At 32.0% G+C, this 16,477-nt stretch overlaps 1 protein-coding gene across 3 annotated transcripts in view; it reads left to right on the top strand.

The window, feature by feature from the left end:
- Window positions 1-16,477, top strand: part of LOC143255694 (BRISC complex subunit abraxas 2-like) — a 56,616-nt gene continuing 40,139 nt past the window's right edge. For 2 of the 3 annotated variants that reach the window (XR_013030796.1, XM_076511754.1), the window contains exons 1-2: window positions 32-139; window positions 8,691-8,732. Coding sequence is in view for 1 of the 3 variants with exons in the window: in XM_076511754.1 (XP_076367869.1) it covers window positions 53-139; window positions 8,691-8,732 (129 nt within the window). In the remaining 2 variants the exon portion in view is untranslated. Of the gene's footprint in view, window positions 140-8,690; window positions 8,733-16,477 lie in introns of all 3 variants that reach the window. The other variant, XR_013030797.1, reaches the window with a different exon arrangement.

Here is a 16,477-nt window from a genome sequence, read left to right as displayed (position 1 = left end):
TTTTTTTTTAATTTTATTGATGAAAGGGTCTTGTCTAAACGAAATACTCAATATGGCGGTTCAAAATTTGTCTGTGAATGTTAGTGGTTGTTTCCTGTCATCGATATTCTATGAATTGGTTAGTGGCAATGGCGATAAGGTACGTATGTTCCAAGTCAATTTAAATATATGTTTTCAACAAATTAAAAACAACAACAAATGAAAGATAAATATTATCTTGGGCGTGTGAAACACTTCAGTGAATACTGAACCATTTTGAGAGCAGTATAGACCTAGCTAGGCTGGTTACCATAGTATAGTGAAATTAGTCATATAACGTTATGTTTCGTTAGCCTTAAATATAATAAAATTCAGGCTCCGAATAATATTGTAGTAATATAAATATTTTAATTGAAATGTAAAATTCGTACTTAGTGCCTTTTCTACGTACGTTGAAAGGGCTTCTACAAGTTCTACAGTTACAAATTATAACAACAATTTTGCAAGTGAAACTGAGAAAAGAATTTCTTTGGAAAAAATCTTTAGTGAATATTTTATATGAAGTATTCACAAAAATATTTAAATACTGGTTTTGTAAAATGTGGAAATATATAATTAAAGAGGTTTTTAATTACATTTGATATAGATTTTGCCTTTGAACCTATTATCTTTATTCAACAAGTATGATACATGTTAATTGCTATGTGGATAGCAAAAATGGTATGGATGGTCTTGGTATGCATAGATTATCTAAAAGTAAAAGGTTTTGATAAGATGTCACACAAAGGATTAACTAAAAAATCATATTGGTAATGAGTGGGGAAAGGCTAGTTCAATGATGATGATAGGGGCATAATTAATGAAATTTGTTGGTGTTGTTAAACTTTGCAGTTTCTGGATGTTGACAGTGTCAGAGTATTACAGAATGAATGGTATCAGCTGGGAACTTGAACAAATATTTTAATTGTAAGTTCATGGAATGCACATGGGTTATTGTAATTTGGATCATGCATGTAATATATATAAACATGACTGAATTATAAAATTGAAGAAAAGTATTGCATGATAGCAGTCAATCACTGATTTAATTAAAGCAGTGCTCTGTAGCAGTAATAGAATTAATAAGGTTAGTAATGGTTTTAGGGTGTATTTATAGGCATATTGCTTGCAGGTCAGTAAAAGGCAATTATCTCAAACAAGTAACTATTGACAAAACAGCCAGAGGTAGTTTTTCTTTTTGTTCATTTTATGTGAAAAATAAAATCCAATGTTAAAAGATTTATGTTTACAATGGTATTGTTCCATATATTGCGTTAAAGTTAGTTGTAGCTGAAATTTAACAGCCTATCATTGAATATCAGTCACTGACTTTTATGTAATGTGATATGTTGAGTCATATGGTTATGTTTTGTTATTGTAACCAGTAACTGGGCTTCACTTGGAATACTGTGTATTATTTTGGTCTCATCATTTAAGAAAGGGTATAGAATTATTGAAAAGGTCCAGAGAGAGAGATCAAGATCATTCTGGAATAAAAGGGTTTATTTTACAGGATAAGTTGAGATCTCTTATTTTTCTTGAAAGAAGGGGGAATAAGTGATCTTTTGAAGTTCACAAGTTTATCTGAACATTGATAGGATAAAGAATTCTTTTTTTTTTTTTTATGATAATAGGAATAGAGGATACAAGTTAGTGACTTTAATAAGTAAGGTGAAACTCCATTTAAGGCATTTTTATTTTTCTAACAGGGAGATTGAGCTATGGAATGAGTTGCCACTAGCAGTAGTGGAGGCCAGCACTTTACAGGAATTTAAGAGGGGAATCTATTATTTCTGGGAGAGTAAAGGGTGGGTTTTAAATTTTACTTTTCTCAAAAATGGTGTGCATAAACACCATTGAAAAAACAATGGTCATTTGTCCTTATACATAAAGTTGAGTAAGTTAAAAAACTCTCTTTGTTAACCTGAAGATGACCTAAGAAGGTCAAAATGTTTTCTACTGTATTTTAATAAAAGTTTTAATATCCATAGCAGTTATTTTGAGATATATTTTTACTTCAAGTGGGTTTCTTGTTATCATGAATGATGGGAATATGACTTTTTGAATGATGGTGATGCCTGATGTTAATTCATGTTTCTTTGTCTTCCCATGCAATTTATAAGAACAAGGGATATTCTAAGTCTTCTACTAAAACACATTTTTATGATCTGAGTGAATGAATAATTTTTTTTGAAAAGGACTGTTGCATTATTTTCTTAAAGCAGTCACTAATTATCAAATGCCAAACAGTATCAAAATATTGTTCTGATAATACCATTTCATTGTGATTTTATGTTGGTTGTATTTGTAACTTGCTGATTTGCATGGTCAGAAGCATTTTAATAAAATTTGGTCAACTCTCTGTATTATGTTACCAGTGTTAATTGAGCAGTGAAGGAAAGTGAAGTATTCTCTTTCCATTGTGCACACAAGTATATAATGTTTGTTTATATTTGAAGTATTTTTGTGCTTTAATTTTAAAGTCTCATAGATGATTGATGTAAAAAATATAAGACTGGCCATTAATTTGATGATAGATATCATCCATATAGTTTTCTTCTTGTTACTGATTTCATGGCTTGAGTTTGGAATACTTAAAAAAACAAGAATCTCTGGTGTGAAAGCTGTGTCATGAGTTTGTCCCTAGACTAGTTCATGTCTCTTTGTACACTTGTCCTATGTTATATGCTTCCCATTTTCCTTGTGAAACCTTGCAGATTAATATGACATAAAACATTTTAAGATTTAATGCACAAATTTTACTGTATCTACTTCTTACTATAATGGATGTAGTGTGTATATTAGTTTTTATGTATGTAACCAAAACTCCTGCAGCCTCTACCAAATGGCTCCACAAACAAGAACCTGTAAAAAATTCACACTTTGGATAATAAAGATTTGGACAATTAGGAAAATAACTGTAGTATGTGCAATAACTGTTTCTTTATCACATAACACAGTTTTAAATAAAAGTACTTAACTCACAAGAATATGACTCTTAGTAGAAGTATATGTGAGGGTTTTATTATATTTTTATAGTTGTAATTTTTAAATGTAGTATTGAGAAACTGGAGTTTTTAAAACCTTTTTTAAATAAATGGCACCACATTTAAAATATTAAAACATTGCAGTTTATATCAGTAAAATGTATGAAAAAGTTTGTGTTCTGTATATTGAATCATTTTGATGCAAAGAGCAAAATCCAAACACTTTCCTGTGCAGTAACTCCCAGGAAAAAATATTTTTTTTACAAAATGTTCACTTTTCTAAATTTTTTCAATGAGGCATGAATACTATAATTGAACAAACAGCTTCCTGTAGCAAAGTATTTCTGCTAGTACTAATAATGTAATAATAAGAATGGATCTGTTCATTCATCTAGACCATTTTATCCACCAATCTGCTAGTACTAATAATTTAATGACAAGAAAGAATCTGTTGGCTCATCTAGATCATTTTATTCTCCAATCTAAACTTTAAGAATAAAATGCCAAGAACTAGACTTTATTATTCAAATATTTATTGAGCCTTTCCTTAGACTTCTTTAAATTAACTCCATGTATCACCTCTGAAGGCAACTTATTCACAAAACCAACTAGTCTGTTAGAGAGATAAATATGACTGTCTTAGCTAAAGATGTCTCATATCCACCTGTTGTTTACATCTTATTTTTATCTTATAAGTGTGTCCTTCATCACTGTCTAGTCCTACTTTAAAATTTCCATTAAAGTTAATAGCTCTTTCAGACAAGCCAGTCTCCACTTTATTTAAATATCAGTTATCCATTCCAAAAAGCTATTTTTCCTTCTGTATTGATCCCATAAATCCAACCACCTGTTAAGTCTTGGCAGTATCCCTGACAAAAATAAGTTACTATTGCCATTTTCTTTAAACACCTTGTACTTTAAAGTTAGATCCTCCAACATTGTGTGGACTAACATCACTATAAATACATTTTACTGTATTGTTTGATCTGCAAGTTAAATTCTGCACCCTTGCTACTGGATAGCATTATTTAATACTTTTTTTCCCTATTTACCCCATAGGTTATCCTATCTAACATGTTGAATTAAAGAATTATCTATAAAAATAACCTGTTTACATTAGCTTTACATGTCTTTTATTAAATGTGCTTTTTGGAGCTCTATGTTTGGATTTTTCTACTTTCACACTTCCTTGAAATATATTCTTAGTTTTACATTACAACTACTACAACTATGGTTTTTCCTAAAATTTTGGTTTTGGGCCCTCAGTTGTCAACAGGAGATATTATGGCCTTGGTGTTGGCCAGGGTATAGCTGTTTTTGTGCAGGCTTCTTATTTTTCTCTCATGCCTTGTTTAGAGTACCTGAACAGGAGGAAGTGGATTTTGGTAGATTGTTTGCTTTCCCTTTCCAGGCTACATGGCCACATTTAGCTCCAATGGGAGTACTCAGGCCACCTCCTTTCATGGAATTAATAAACCATGTATGTTATGTTTTTTCTTTGTCTTAACCTTTCTTTATAAGTAAGAAACCTTTAAGCCAGTATCTTATGGTTTTGACTCCACTGCTTTGGTAATATTTTTCTGACCTAAACTTTTCTGTATCAGTCTCACACTATTCCCCCCTTCTTCCCTTTTCTTTCATTAATATTCTGCCAGAGGCTTTTTGTTGTTTTCATGAAACATTTTTGGTGATAACTCATGTCCTGTTTTCTTTCTTTCTCCATGCTTGCAGGTTTGTCCTCTTCTGCCTTTTCCTACCTACATGGTTCCTATGTCTGGATCTCTTGAGTTAGGATTATTTTTTATCCTATGGCAGGACTTGTTTGTGGTGCCTTTTTTAAGGCAAAATGATGTTGGGGATTTTCCTGACATGTTGGAGACTACAGTTGAATCTGCACATTTGCACATCTCCCTTTCCTCATTGTCTTTCTGTTTGTCTGTACTTCAGTCTTTCTCTCTTTTACTAGTACCTGCTGCATGGGTTTGAATGGCTCATTCTTTGTTTCAGTTCCCACATCCTTTACCACTCCTCAGAATTCCATTTCCAACCAGCTTCTTCTGAAGCAGTTCTGAATCTTCTTCATTAAGATGCTTTGGAATAGAAAGATCCTTTTCAGCCAGGTTTCTATTCTCATTTGTTTGTACCCAAGGAAGACTGTGGAATGGTGCTTTGTCATTGATATTTCTTCCTTGAACTGCTACCTAGACCTTGATACACCATGGATCCTTACTTATCTCTTTGAAGGGCTTTTACTCTTGGTCTTTGGATGATAAGGTTAGGTGTTTTGAATGCTTACCTTCTCATTCTCATCTCCCCAGCATCCCAGTATTTTCTTTGTTTTGTCCATCATGGTTGTGTCCACCAATTCTGTGCTGGATTTGCACTGGATTATGATTCTTGCATTTCTATCAGTGTCAAAGCATTTGTCTTTCTTTTCCATTTCAGAATCCTTTTTCCACCACTATATAGATGACTAGCTGCTTCTAGCTCCTTCGCATGCCTCCTCTTCTTTTTACTCATAGTCTTTATTCTAAAGGCTGCATGGATAGGTTAACAGTCAAAGTGAGAAGTTTTTCCTTTTCCCCAGTCAATACTTTGTTCATTTATAGGTATTTTTCAATTTCTATCTCAGCTGGCTCACCCTTATCCCCTTTGCCTGAAATCTATAGAGCTTCTAGCTTGGACTGTTTCTTCCTCTGTTTCTCCAACTATGTGAGAGGTTTTTTCACTTTTGAGGATGCTTACTTCTTTGTAGTCCATAATTATCTCAGTTGAGCCCACATACAACCTCTTCAGTGGGATTTACTAAATCAGTGGAACTTGTTTAGAATCCCTTGGATGCTGCCATCCATCTCCTTCCTTTCTCTCATGTCGATTTTGCCTTGTGGTTTGAGAGAGACAACTCCACATTTTGTGTTCATTTTTATTCTCATCCAGGGCTGCACCTCTATGGATTCTTTTCTTTTTGGGTCAGAATGCACATTTGGACACACATGAGCATTTGGACCATTGGTCTATTAATGGGTCATCTTTGCATATCAATCTCTCACAACTAGTCTCTATCCATTAGGCTTTGTCTCCCTTCCTTCCATCATTCCCAAACAGTTCCATTCCATTTGGTAAGTGGGTACTTTTGTGTTTTGTTTATCATGCTCCAACAAGATTTTCCCCATGAAGTGGTACCTTAAGTCATAGGTATTCAGCTGGATATGTTCATAGTGGAGCATTCAAGAACTAGATACATTTACCACCAAACCAAATTCCAAGCTTTGGCTCTAGTTGTTGATGTCCTTAGTAAGAACTAAAGTGCCTTTACCCTCTATGCTTATTCCTCATATGTCTTCTTCCTTTTATCCTTTTGTCATTCATGACACTCTGTGTCATACCCTCTTGGTAGCATCACTTTGATTATTGCAGATGTGGTTTGCACTTTATACCCACTCCTATCAACATCTTTTTCCTTTTCCCCTCTCACCCACCCTCTTCAGACATCCTTATTCAGATTTTCTACATTTTTCTATTTTAACACTCCATCTTCACATGTGGCTTTTTTCTGGTTCCTTGACAGATGAGTCAGACTTACCCTACAGGTTGCTTCCTTGATTTTCCATTCCATTTGCCCTTCCTTCATGTTAGTTTACCAATGTAAGTAATATGTTTATTGTCATTAGTATTTTTGTCATAGTTGTCTTCCATCCTGTCTTACATTCCCAAACCTGACTTCCTCCCTTACTTAGCTTTTCGACATGGGGCTTTTGCTATCCACCATCATTCATGTTTCTTTCCATTCCTTTTATCACCTTTATCATCTTTCTGATCTGAATCATCTTGTATGTCTTGTCCTTGTTCTCTGCTGTTATGTGGCTATCACTGCTTCTGTACCTGTTTCTTGATCCTATTTGTTCATTCATTGAAACCCTTCCATTTTCTTTGGTATTTTTCCTATTACGGTTAAATTTGCTAGCTTATTCACCTGGATTATTCTTCCCTGTCTCCAGGTGATTGTCATATATTCCAAGTTTCCTCACATTAATTCTTTCACCTTGCCATGTTCCTGTCTATTAAATTACATTGTCCATTAGAGGATATAGTTCATGGTGGCACATGAACCATTCCTCATCTATTTATTTCTGATCATAATTGTTGTCTGTATGTTTTCTGCTCCACACATTATTATCTACCTCTTGTTTCTCTATGAGTGGTAGGTGCTCTTTTTATGATTTTCATTTTTATAGGGGCCTTACTTGCACATGCAAATCCCATGATGCTTTTGAAACTTTTTTCTTTGTCAATTCAGAAAAGTTGACCTTTCACACATCTAATGACTTTGCAAGTACCAAACAGTTTATTAATGGTAAGAAAACAAAGACAATATGTATATGAATTTTATTCTACATTGTATTTTATTTTGTATAGAATAATAATAATAATCATTTAATAGGCATACTTCATGATCATTTTCTTTTTAAATAGGCTATAATTGGTATACAGCCTTCCTAATATGCAATAATAAATAAATGTGGTATGGGTAAAGATGTGCTTTAAGGTCACTTCATCCTGGAATATTTTTGTGTTCAAAATAATGATGTATTTCATGCCCATGATATTCTTATTGTCTTTTACCTCTTAACAAGTGAAGTGGCAAGTGCTGTTAAGCATATTATCCTTTTTACATTGAAGGTGCAGCTAACATATCCAAATGCTTATTCACTTAGATGTAGTTGTGTGCCTTTTGTTCAATATTTGTTTCATCATCTGTATGCAGCTGTGTTTATTTAAAATTATAAGCTTTAGTTCACAAAGCTAAGAATATGTAATTTATATTAACCTATACTCAATAATAGTAATCTCACTAGTTACTGTTATTTTTAATAATTTTTGATTTATAATCAATGTCTCAAATTAATTCTTTCTCATAAAATAATATTTTCTAGTTTTAATAGACGAGTCTTTTGAAAATTTATTGGGAGAAACCCATAGAAAGGTACTGAATGTATTCTCAGCTTGTTGTGGGTTTTGTACTATGTTACTAATATGATGCAATTTTATGTATAACAGCTTAGGATTAAAAAGGAAATTTAATCCCAAATTGTCCCTGAAGATGTTTATCGTATTAAATGTAGGATAGTTTGAAAGTATCTTTAAAAAACAACAAAATGAAAAGCTGAAAATAGGAAAATTAGTCAATCAATTGAGTGTGATTAATTGAGAGCTGGGTCTTTTCAGGTGGGTTGTGAGTCAAAGGCCATATCATTACATTTGTTGACTTGCAACTAAAGTTTTATTTAACTACTATTTTATGAATTTATATAATTAAGGTTGGTATTCAAACTGTAAATTATAATTCAAGTTTTCATATTATACATTACTTAATTTCTTAATTTAAAAGGAAATGTTAAACAACACTCCTAAACACTGATTATTGTATGTCACTTGGTATGTTGAATGCAGCACTTGCTCAAATTTCATATTTGTGATGTTAAAATACAAAGTCTATAGTTTTGTACAAATTAGAAATTCAAATTCTTGATATTGAAAAGCTAGAATGTAAAATAAAAACTTCTTATCTATTCTTTTTGGTGAGATATTGCTCATGTACTGAATACACAGAGTGTGTCAGCTCGCCTTTTTCAATTTTGGAAATAGCTTCTTATATATTCTTACTTCTGTGTATGATGTGTTTAGCCAATCAAAAGTTCAGAAAGTCTTCCTAGTGGTTTCATGCTGGTAAGTTGAGTCTTGGTTATTCAAAAATATGTATGTGTATATAAACTCTAAAAATATTATTGTGTGTCATATCCTTCACATGTGCAATTTTTCTAATGTTTAGCAACTTACAACAAGCAACAACTGAATACAGAAGTCATAACTAGAAGAGATAATTGTTTGCTTTACTTCTTTATTTACTGTTCTGTTTTCTAAGAAAAGCAAGTTTAAGAACTTGTTTATAAATACTAATAATCTGTATACATGTATAAGGTATAATAAACAAAATGTGACTATTTTAAAAATACTGGCTCATTAAAAAAGCCAAGACAGGTCATATTTTTTAAAGACTAAAGGTCAGTTTGATATTAATGTTTTTGTTAACATGATTGCATATGCACTACATCATTTTAACATCTTTGTTAACAGGCATGGCTGAAAGATGAATATAATATAAATGATAAATATATGTAAGTGTGTAAAGTTAAGATTTAAGCTATTTAGTCTAAACATTTATGTTTTCATGTTATAATTTTTATTCATTTCAGAAGGGAAAAAATGTATAATTTATATTTATTTCTAATTTTTTATGGTGGTTAGAAGATTGATCAAATCAACTGGACAGGTACAGTGATTTATTAGGGAAAATAAGATAAAATATAAATTTTTATCATAAAAAATGTTTGATAACTATTTGAATATTATAAGGATTTTGGCTGTGAAATTTGATAACTTTCTGATGAAAAAAATTATTTTTAATTTTAGAATGAAAATTATTTTGTATGCTGCCTATCCAACAAGCAAAAAGGAAAAAAAAGACATAAAGAAAAATACTGCTTAACAAACCTTGAAACATAATAAAAAAAAACCCTGATATTTTGCATATGAAAGCACTGTAATATATACTGATAACCTGCCAAACTCTGTAAACAAAGGCTTACTAATTTAAAAGTTTTAGTATGAAGATATAACAAGCACAATATGGTTAAGAGGTTGGTTAATCCCACCTCTTTTCTGTTTATTTTGGAAATAATTATATGAGCATACAAATTTTATTGTTTTGACATGCTATACCTATGTACCTTAATTTAATCGTGGTCAGTTAACAGAGCTGTGCAGTTATCTGATTAGTCAATATTCATCTGTTATTCTCTTGCAGAATAATAAAACAACTTAAATTATTATTAAATCAATTTATGCAATGAAAAAATCACTTAATCAAAATTAGCATTTCTGTTTATTAATGTTTTAGGTTATCTATGTGATCAAAATATTCTCGTGGTAATTATTTAATTCAACATAATTGGTAATAGATCAAATGTTGGATTGTCTACCATCAGATTTCAGTGTCTTTGTTTGAAAATCTTTGTAATAATTTATTCTAAGTAAGTACATTGCAAAAAATTATTACCTTTTATTAAACAGGTTATGAGCTGAAGTGCTGTTAATTATGTAGGAGCTTGAAGAAAAGTTGGAATATCACTAAGTTGTATGTTCACATGTGCAAGTCTGTAAAATCATGAAATCCTCTGAAAAGTTTAGCATAAACATTTTGGGTAAAAAAAATATGACAACCCTGATTTATACCTTTTTATTTAAGTTTTTTGGGTGTAACTTGTAAAAAAAAAGTACCCAAGTATTAGAAAAGAAAGTAAATAAGATATTTAAATAATCTTAAAAGTCTTTAGGTGGGCATCAACAGAAAATTCATGTTTAACATATTTTATGTTGCTAGAATGAGTTTGTAGCAGACAATATAATTCTGATTTCTTATCTTGATAAAATCTGATACTTTTGAATCATTCACTACTTGTTATATACTGAGTTGGTGGAAAATGTCTGTGGGATTGGCTTTATACTGAAACAACTAATTTCTAGAGCAAACTTGCAGCAGGTATTTGATGAGTAAATTTTGATTCACTTTGACAAGTTCATTCAGTACAAATATTGTGTAACAGAAGCTAAAATTTTGCTGTTTCCTTAAAAAAAGAGCTGTCAGTAGATGTTCTAGGAAGGAGAAATACTATGGCATTATTCTTACAATATGAAGTAGACAAGATTTATTCTGAAAGTATCAAATAACTCAGTCTCAAGTCTATAGGACTTTCTTAACATCATTTCTAACATGTAAAAAATTAATATTAGTGTCAGTGGTTTGTCTACTTTGCTAACACATAACTAGTGAATGAACTTCTTGTAGCTTTTATTAATGATTTTGAGCATCTGTAACATTGGAATAAAGTAATCAGAATCCAACTTGAAGAAGGACACCACATGTGGCTTTGTGGTTGTCAAATAAGAAGCAACATCTGATGAATACTTTTCTATTTTAGAGATAACTGAAGTATTTTAAGTGGCCTAAATAAAAAGACTCTTTATGTTTTCAAAACTGCTGAAATGTGTGGGATTGAAGATAGGTTTAAAAAACATGATCATTCATATTTTGTAATAAACTTGGAGTAATTTATTTGGTATTGTATCCCTCTCTGTAATTTGTATTGGCAATTCAAATATACTCCTGCAAAATACAAAGTGCAACACTATTTACTATGGTAAATACAAAATTCAGATCCAAGATTTTCAAATTCCAAGTGGATTACACAGTTCTCTTTGTATAGTTTGTAAAAGTAAGTTATATTCAGTTTGTTGATGATTTTGTCAGATCAAAAACAACATATATATATTTTTTTAATTTCATATCATGATCGTATTTCTATTTTGGAAGATAAACTTTTTACCTTTTCATAGGAAAATAGTTTGTTAGTAAGTCTCATGAGAAAGCATTGGACAATAGTGTCTTTAATGTTAAGAAGTCATAGAAATATCAAAAATAGTATTATAATAATTTTCACAGTTTGAACATTTTTCTCAAGATTCAAATAAATTAATTTTCAGCATTTTTCTTGGTTCTAGATTGTATGTACTTGAGATAGTATGGTAACCATGTACTGGCATAGTGCTCTACAAAGTTATTTTGTGTAGCAGTTGCTGCTATGTAAGATTTTTTAATCAAGTTATTCTTTGTTATATTTTCTTTAGAAACATTATTTTCAATAACTCAAAATGTTGCTTATTTTTTAAGTTTTGGTGGAATATTTACACATTTAGTAACTAAAGATACTAAGATTCATTTTGTTAAAACCTTTTGCATTTTATTGGAGAGAACTTGAAATAAACCACATTATTCTTGTAGGCCATTACCCATATGAAAAGGAATTAGGTCAAAGGACTTTGAAATGGTGTTTTTAACGTAATGGATAACAGTAGAGCAATTGGTTCTTTAAAACTGTCTGTATATCCCCTTCAAGAAAAAACATGACAATTTCAAGCAGATAGTCAGTTCTCTCTTGAACTCTTACTAATGGCAGTTTATTCTATAAACTAATATCCTATTAGAAAAATAAAATTGTCTTAACTGTTTTTTTTTCCAGTTCTTTAACATTTATGTTGTCAGTCTGTTGTTTTGAAAATATTAAGAAATCAGAAAGGCTTTTATCCTAAGGATACCATAAAAAAAATTACCTTATTTTCTTGAGTGAAAGTAATTTAAGAGATCTTAATCTATTCCTGTAAAATAATTCTTCCATCTCCAGAATCATCCTAGTAATCCTCTTCAGAAACCTCTCCAATCACATATCAACAACCACTTGATAGTATGGCCTGAACTAACTGCCATAGGTCTCATACAAGTGTATACATGCACACTTATTGGTCGGACTGAGGGAAAGAAGAAACAAATGGTGCAAAATTAGTAATGTTTTGAGCAATTGTATCACTTTATTTTTGATAAAACTTTTGAATCTGGCATTAAAATTCTATGAAAAAAACAAAAACAGTTCAATTTCAAACTAAAAAACATGAAAATAGTTCCAGACTTGAAATAGTCCAGAACTGTTTTAGATTTAAGTTTTATTTGGCACAACCCTACTCACAAACAAAATGTGATAAAATACTAGTTACCATGATGAAATTTTTAGTTGCCATAGTGACTTAGTTCCTGGAATTTGTCAAGGTCTGGTTATTGATCTGCACATTTAAAGTATTGTTTGTAATATAATTTCAAGTTGAATTTCTTTATTTGACTGTAAATTTTATTGTACATTAAATTACTGATAGTCCATTAATGTTTTTAGTCACTATTGTGAACTGGTGCCCAGTATTTGTCAAAATCTCTGTTTATATTCTCAGGTTATAATCTTCCGAACTTTGTGCATTCATTACTCATTTAAATGCCAAGATACTTCCCTTTTGGTTCCCCGTTCCACATAATTTGGCTTTTGCCATGGATGAATTCAGCCAGAATTGCAAGGACCTTTTGCTTTATACATACTCTCCCATGTATTTTGTACCCCAAGTAATTTGTTTCATTCAATCCATTGTATATCAGGTCCTTCTTTTTGTTCTTTTCTGGTTGACTTAACCATGATTCTATCCCTATCTCTTTTCCAGGAAGAACCTTCATTATCTTTTCTTTATTTTTGGTCCCTCCTATAATAATCTCACTTGAGGGTGCTTCATGCCTCCATTCTAACTCTCTGACTTTTGTCTGGCCCCTTGTGAGGTGTTCAGAACTATCCACTTGTGTAGCATCCATGTTGTCTCATAATGTCTATTTCTCATCCATGTATGTGTATATATATCAGAAGAGAATATTCCATTGTTGGTCTATCTGCCATGGATTTTACCTCTTCCTCAGGTGTCTGATTTTTTTTACCTGGTTCTTTGACAAGGGTATGCCCTTTCCAACTGTTGGGTGTTATAAGGTGGACCTATCATCTAATTTCATTTTCTCCATTTTTGCCACTTGTTTTCTTCTCCAATTGTTTCTTTTCTATCTCTATTTTGTATTTAATTCTGCTCTGATCTGGTTCATCTCCTGTGTCTGATCAATGTTCTGTGTCACTCACAGGACTATTGCATTGCTCTCACTCACATTTGTTTGTCCATTGGGATCCATTTTTCTGATATTTCTTGCATCATTTTTATCTGTTGTATTTGTCAGGTTATCCATATTGTGTATTCCTCTTGTTCTCCCAAATCTTACCAGTTTTCCTATGTACAGTCCCATAAGATCTGTCATCTCACACTGTCCTTGGCTGCTTGTTTTTATCATCCTTAAGAAGAATATATCTAGGCCAACATGCAGATCACTCCCTACACTTTTGAGTTACAGTACTTGTACCATCTAGTAGTTTCTTGCTGATCTAGATACTGTCTTTTTTCTGTAGTCATTCTCTATATTTCAGTACAACTTTCATTGGGTAAGTTATTTTATGTCCATTGCCTGGTTGGGAATAATCTCCTTTTCCAAACAGCATCTTATGGTCTACTGTTGCTCTTTTCTCCAGTGATGTGTTCCAGCAGACTGTCCAGTGCATTTCTTTCCTCCTCCTTCCATTGAACTATGGGATTTCTTACCATTACCTGCTCCTAGTTTCTAGGGTGGTGAATCATGGAGGAATCCTCTAAAGTGTGCAAAAATTATCTTAGCTGAGAGTAGAGCCTGTGTAGAAGGTGTGACTATCCTCTTGTCATTGTTTTGATATTTTATTCCAGATGCTACTGGTTTGGATGGATTTTTCTGTCTACTTTGCAGTTTGTCCATCTGGCTGGGAACTCTCCTTTGTACCACTACCTGGATATCTGTTGCTGGATGACTGGAGCTGAGCCAGTCAACATAAGACCTTGCATGAGAAAAGGCTGGGAATTTTCTCCTACTGTGGATGGGATATTTCATTCCCAATGTCAATTGGCTTTGGATTGAAATTGATCCTCCACATTTCATTTCCACCTTCCTGAAATTATGCAAATTCTTGGAGTTTACTATTGCAACTTATGCTGGATTTGTGCACATGATAGTTTAAATCTTTGGAATGGAGATTCCTCTTATCTTTTGGTTCCTAGACTTGAGGTGAATGGGCTGGTCAAGGTCCTTCTTGTGCCACTGGTCTGAACTAGAGTTGACATACTGTTTATGGTTGCACACACCCTAGCTTCTCTATACACATTTCTCTTCCTTATAGATTTGGAATTGTTATGTTCTTCTGGTTTTTGGTTGCAAACTACACCTGTTGACTCCAAATGGGTATAGAGTATACCTGCTTCAGATGTGTGGCCTCTCATGATTGTGTTTCCTCTTTTGGCACACTTCAGACACTTTTGAAGGGTGTGCATTTAGGTACATTTACATTAGTCCCTCCACCTGCTCAGTATGGGATTCTAATTAAAACTGTGAGCAGAGGTAAGAAATTGCATTGGAAGTTAATATTTTCTTAAACTGAAACTTTATTTCTGATAGTTCTTTACCTCTCTTCTCATTTCCTGCCAATTCTCCCAAGTTCATTTTTTGTGCCTATTCTCAAAATGAAGATTGAGCTCAACTGTATAGAGGGAATCAGCTGCTATAGGAGATTTAGTTCTACTCTTCTTGGTGAAGGACTATCACATGCTAATTTGTATGCTTAAACACAGCTGAACCATGTGGTACAAACATGGAATAAGGTGAGAATTTCAAAGCTAGTGGCAGGTGAACATTTGTGTACAAGAGGGCAGTCAAACTGAAAATGGCTGTAAGTGTGAGTGAGATAATTATCTATTGGAAATATATTTTCATTGTAAGAAAATATTAAACTATGTGAAAATAAGAAGATTAATGTAATGTTAGAATAATACAGTTGTTGACAGAGTAATGAAACAAGCATATTCCTACCTTTTTTGATTACTTGTATGCAGAGTATGTGTGAAACTAATTGATTAATTTAGTCAAATTGAGTAAGGAGCCTATCAGTGAGAAATAACTTGCCCAACTCTAACGTATCTGTTGTAGTGAATTTAATCATGTTGGTAATATGTATAGTGCACTTTTTTGTGCCATTTTTGGTTTGAAAACTGCACACTTGGCATGTATATATTAATTTGTGAGGCTTAAGGTCTCAAGTTTGAATTTTATTAAATCGTGGTACCAAATGGCAGTATGGGATGTTAAACATAGAAAAAAAAAAGTTTGAAAGTTTATACTTTTGTATTGTATGTATATGGATATGCATGTAGTATTCAACCATGTGTTCATTATATGCATGTAGCTGTTGAAATGAGGGTTATTGCATGTACAGACTATACTATTATGAGCTTTTGTATAAATACTAAAGTGAAATAAGTGGTTAAAAGGTAATTTAAGCTCACTCATGTCTCCAATATTTACTTCATTCAACACAAAAACAAGTTCAAGTGCAGGCCATTTTTACTTGCTGAGGTTGTTAGGCATGTATAGACTGGTTGGTTCAATTAGTATATGTAAAACATTTTGGAAGTTTATATCTCTTTGATTTCATATAAACTTAAATCAGATAAGTTTTGCATTCATGCATCACTTCAAAGTTTTTAAAGTTCGTAAGCTGACACGATTCATGTGGTCTCAAGATTTTGTTTAGTTAATAGTTCATGTTTTTGAGTAACAGAAACTAGAAAGACAACTGGACTATTAGCTTGTAACATGCACATGCATCTCATCGTTCTAGGGCTAGATTTTCTTACCTTATTATAAATTATATACAGTAAAAGACTGGGAAATAGCTAATCCCATTAAAAGTATTTATCATAATATTTTATGCAATCAGTGTTATTGTTTTTCATTCATTATAAGCCTTCATATCTTTATATCTTTTGATGTAGAATTAAACTATATATCATTTATTCTTTGTTTTATTTGTAAATTTTCTTGTTAGTTGTACTCACTTGTGACTGCACATCCTGGGTTTTTAAATAAA

Source organism: Tachypleus tridentatus, chromosome 7 (genome assembly GCF_004210375.1).
Source record: "Tachypleus tridentatus isolate NWPU-2018 chromosome 7, ASM421037v1, whole genome shotgun sequence".
Classification (NCBI taxonomy): Eukaryota; Metazoa; Arthropoda; class Merostomata; order Xiphosura; family Limulidae; genus Tachypleus; species Tachypleus tridentatus.
The sequence above is the reverse complement of the archived record's forward strand: the minus strand, read 5'-3'. Positions and strand labels throughout refer to the sequence as shown.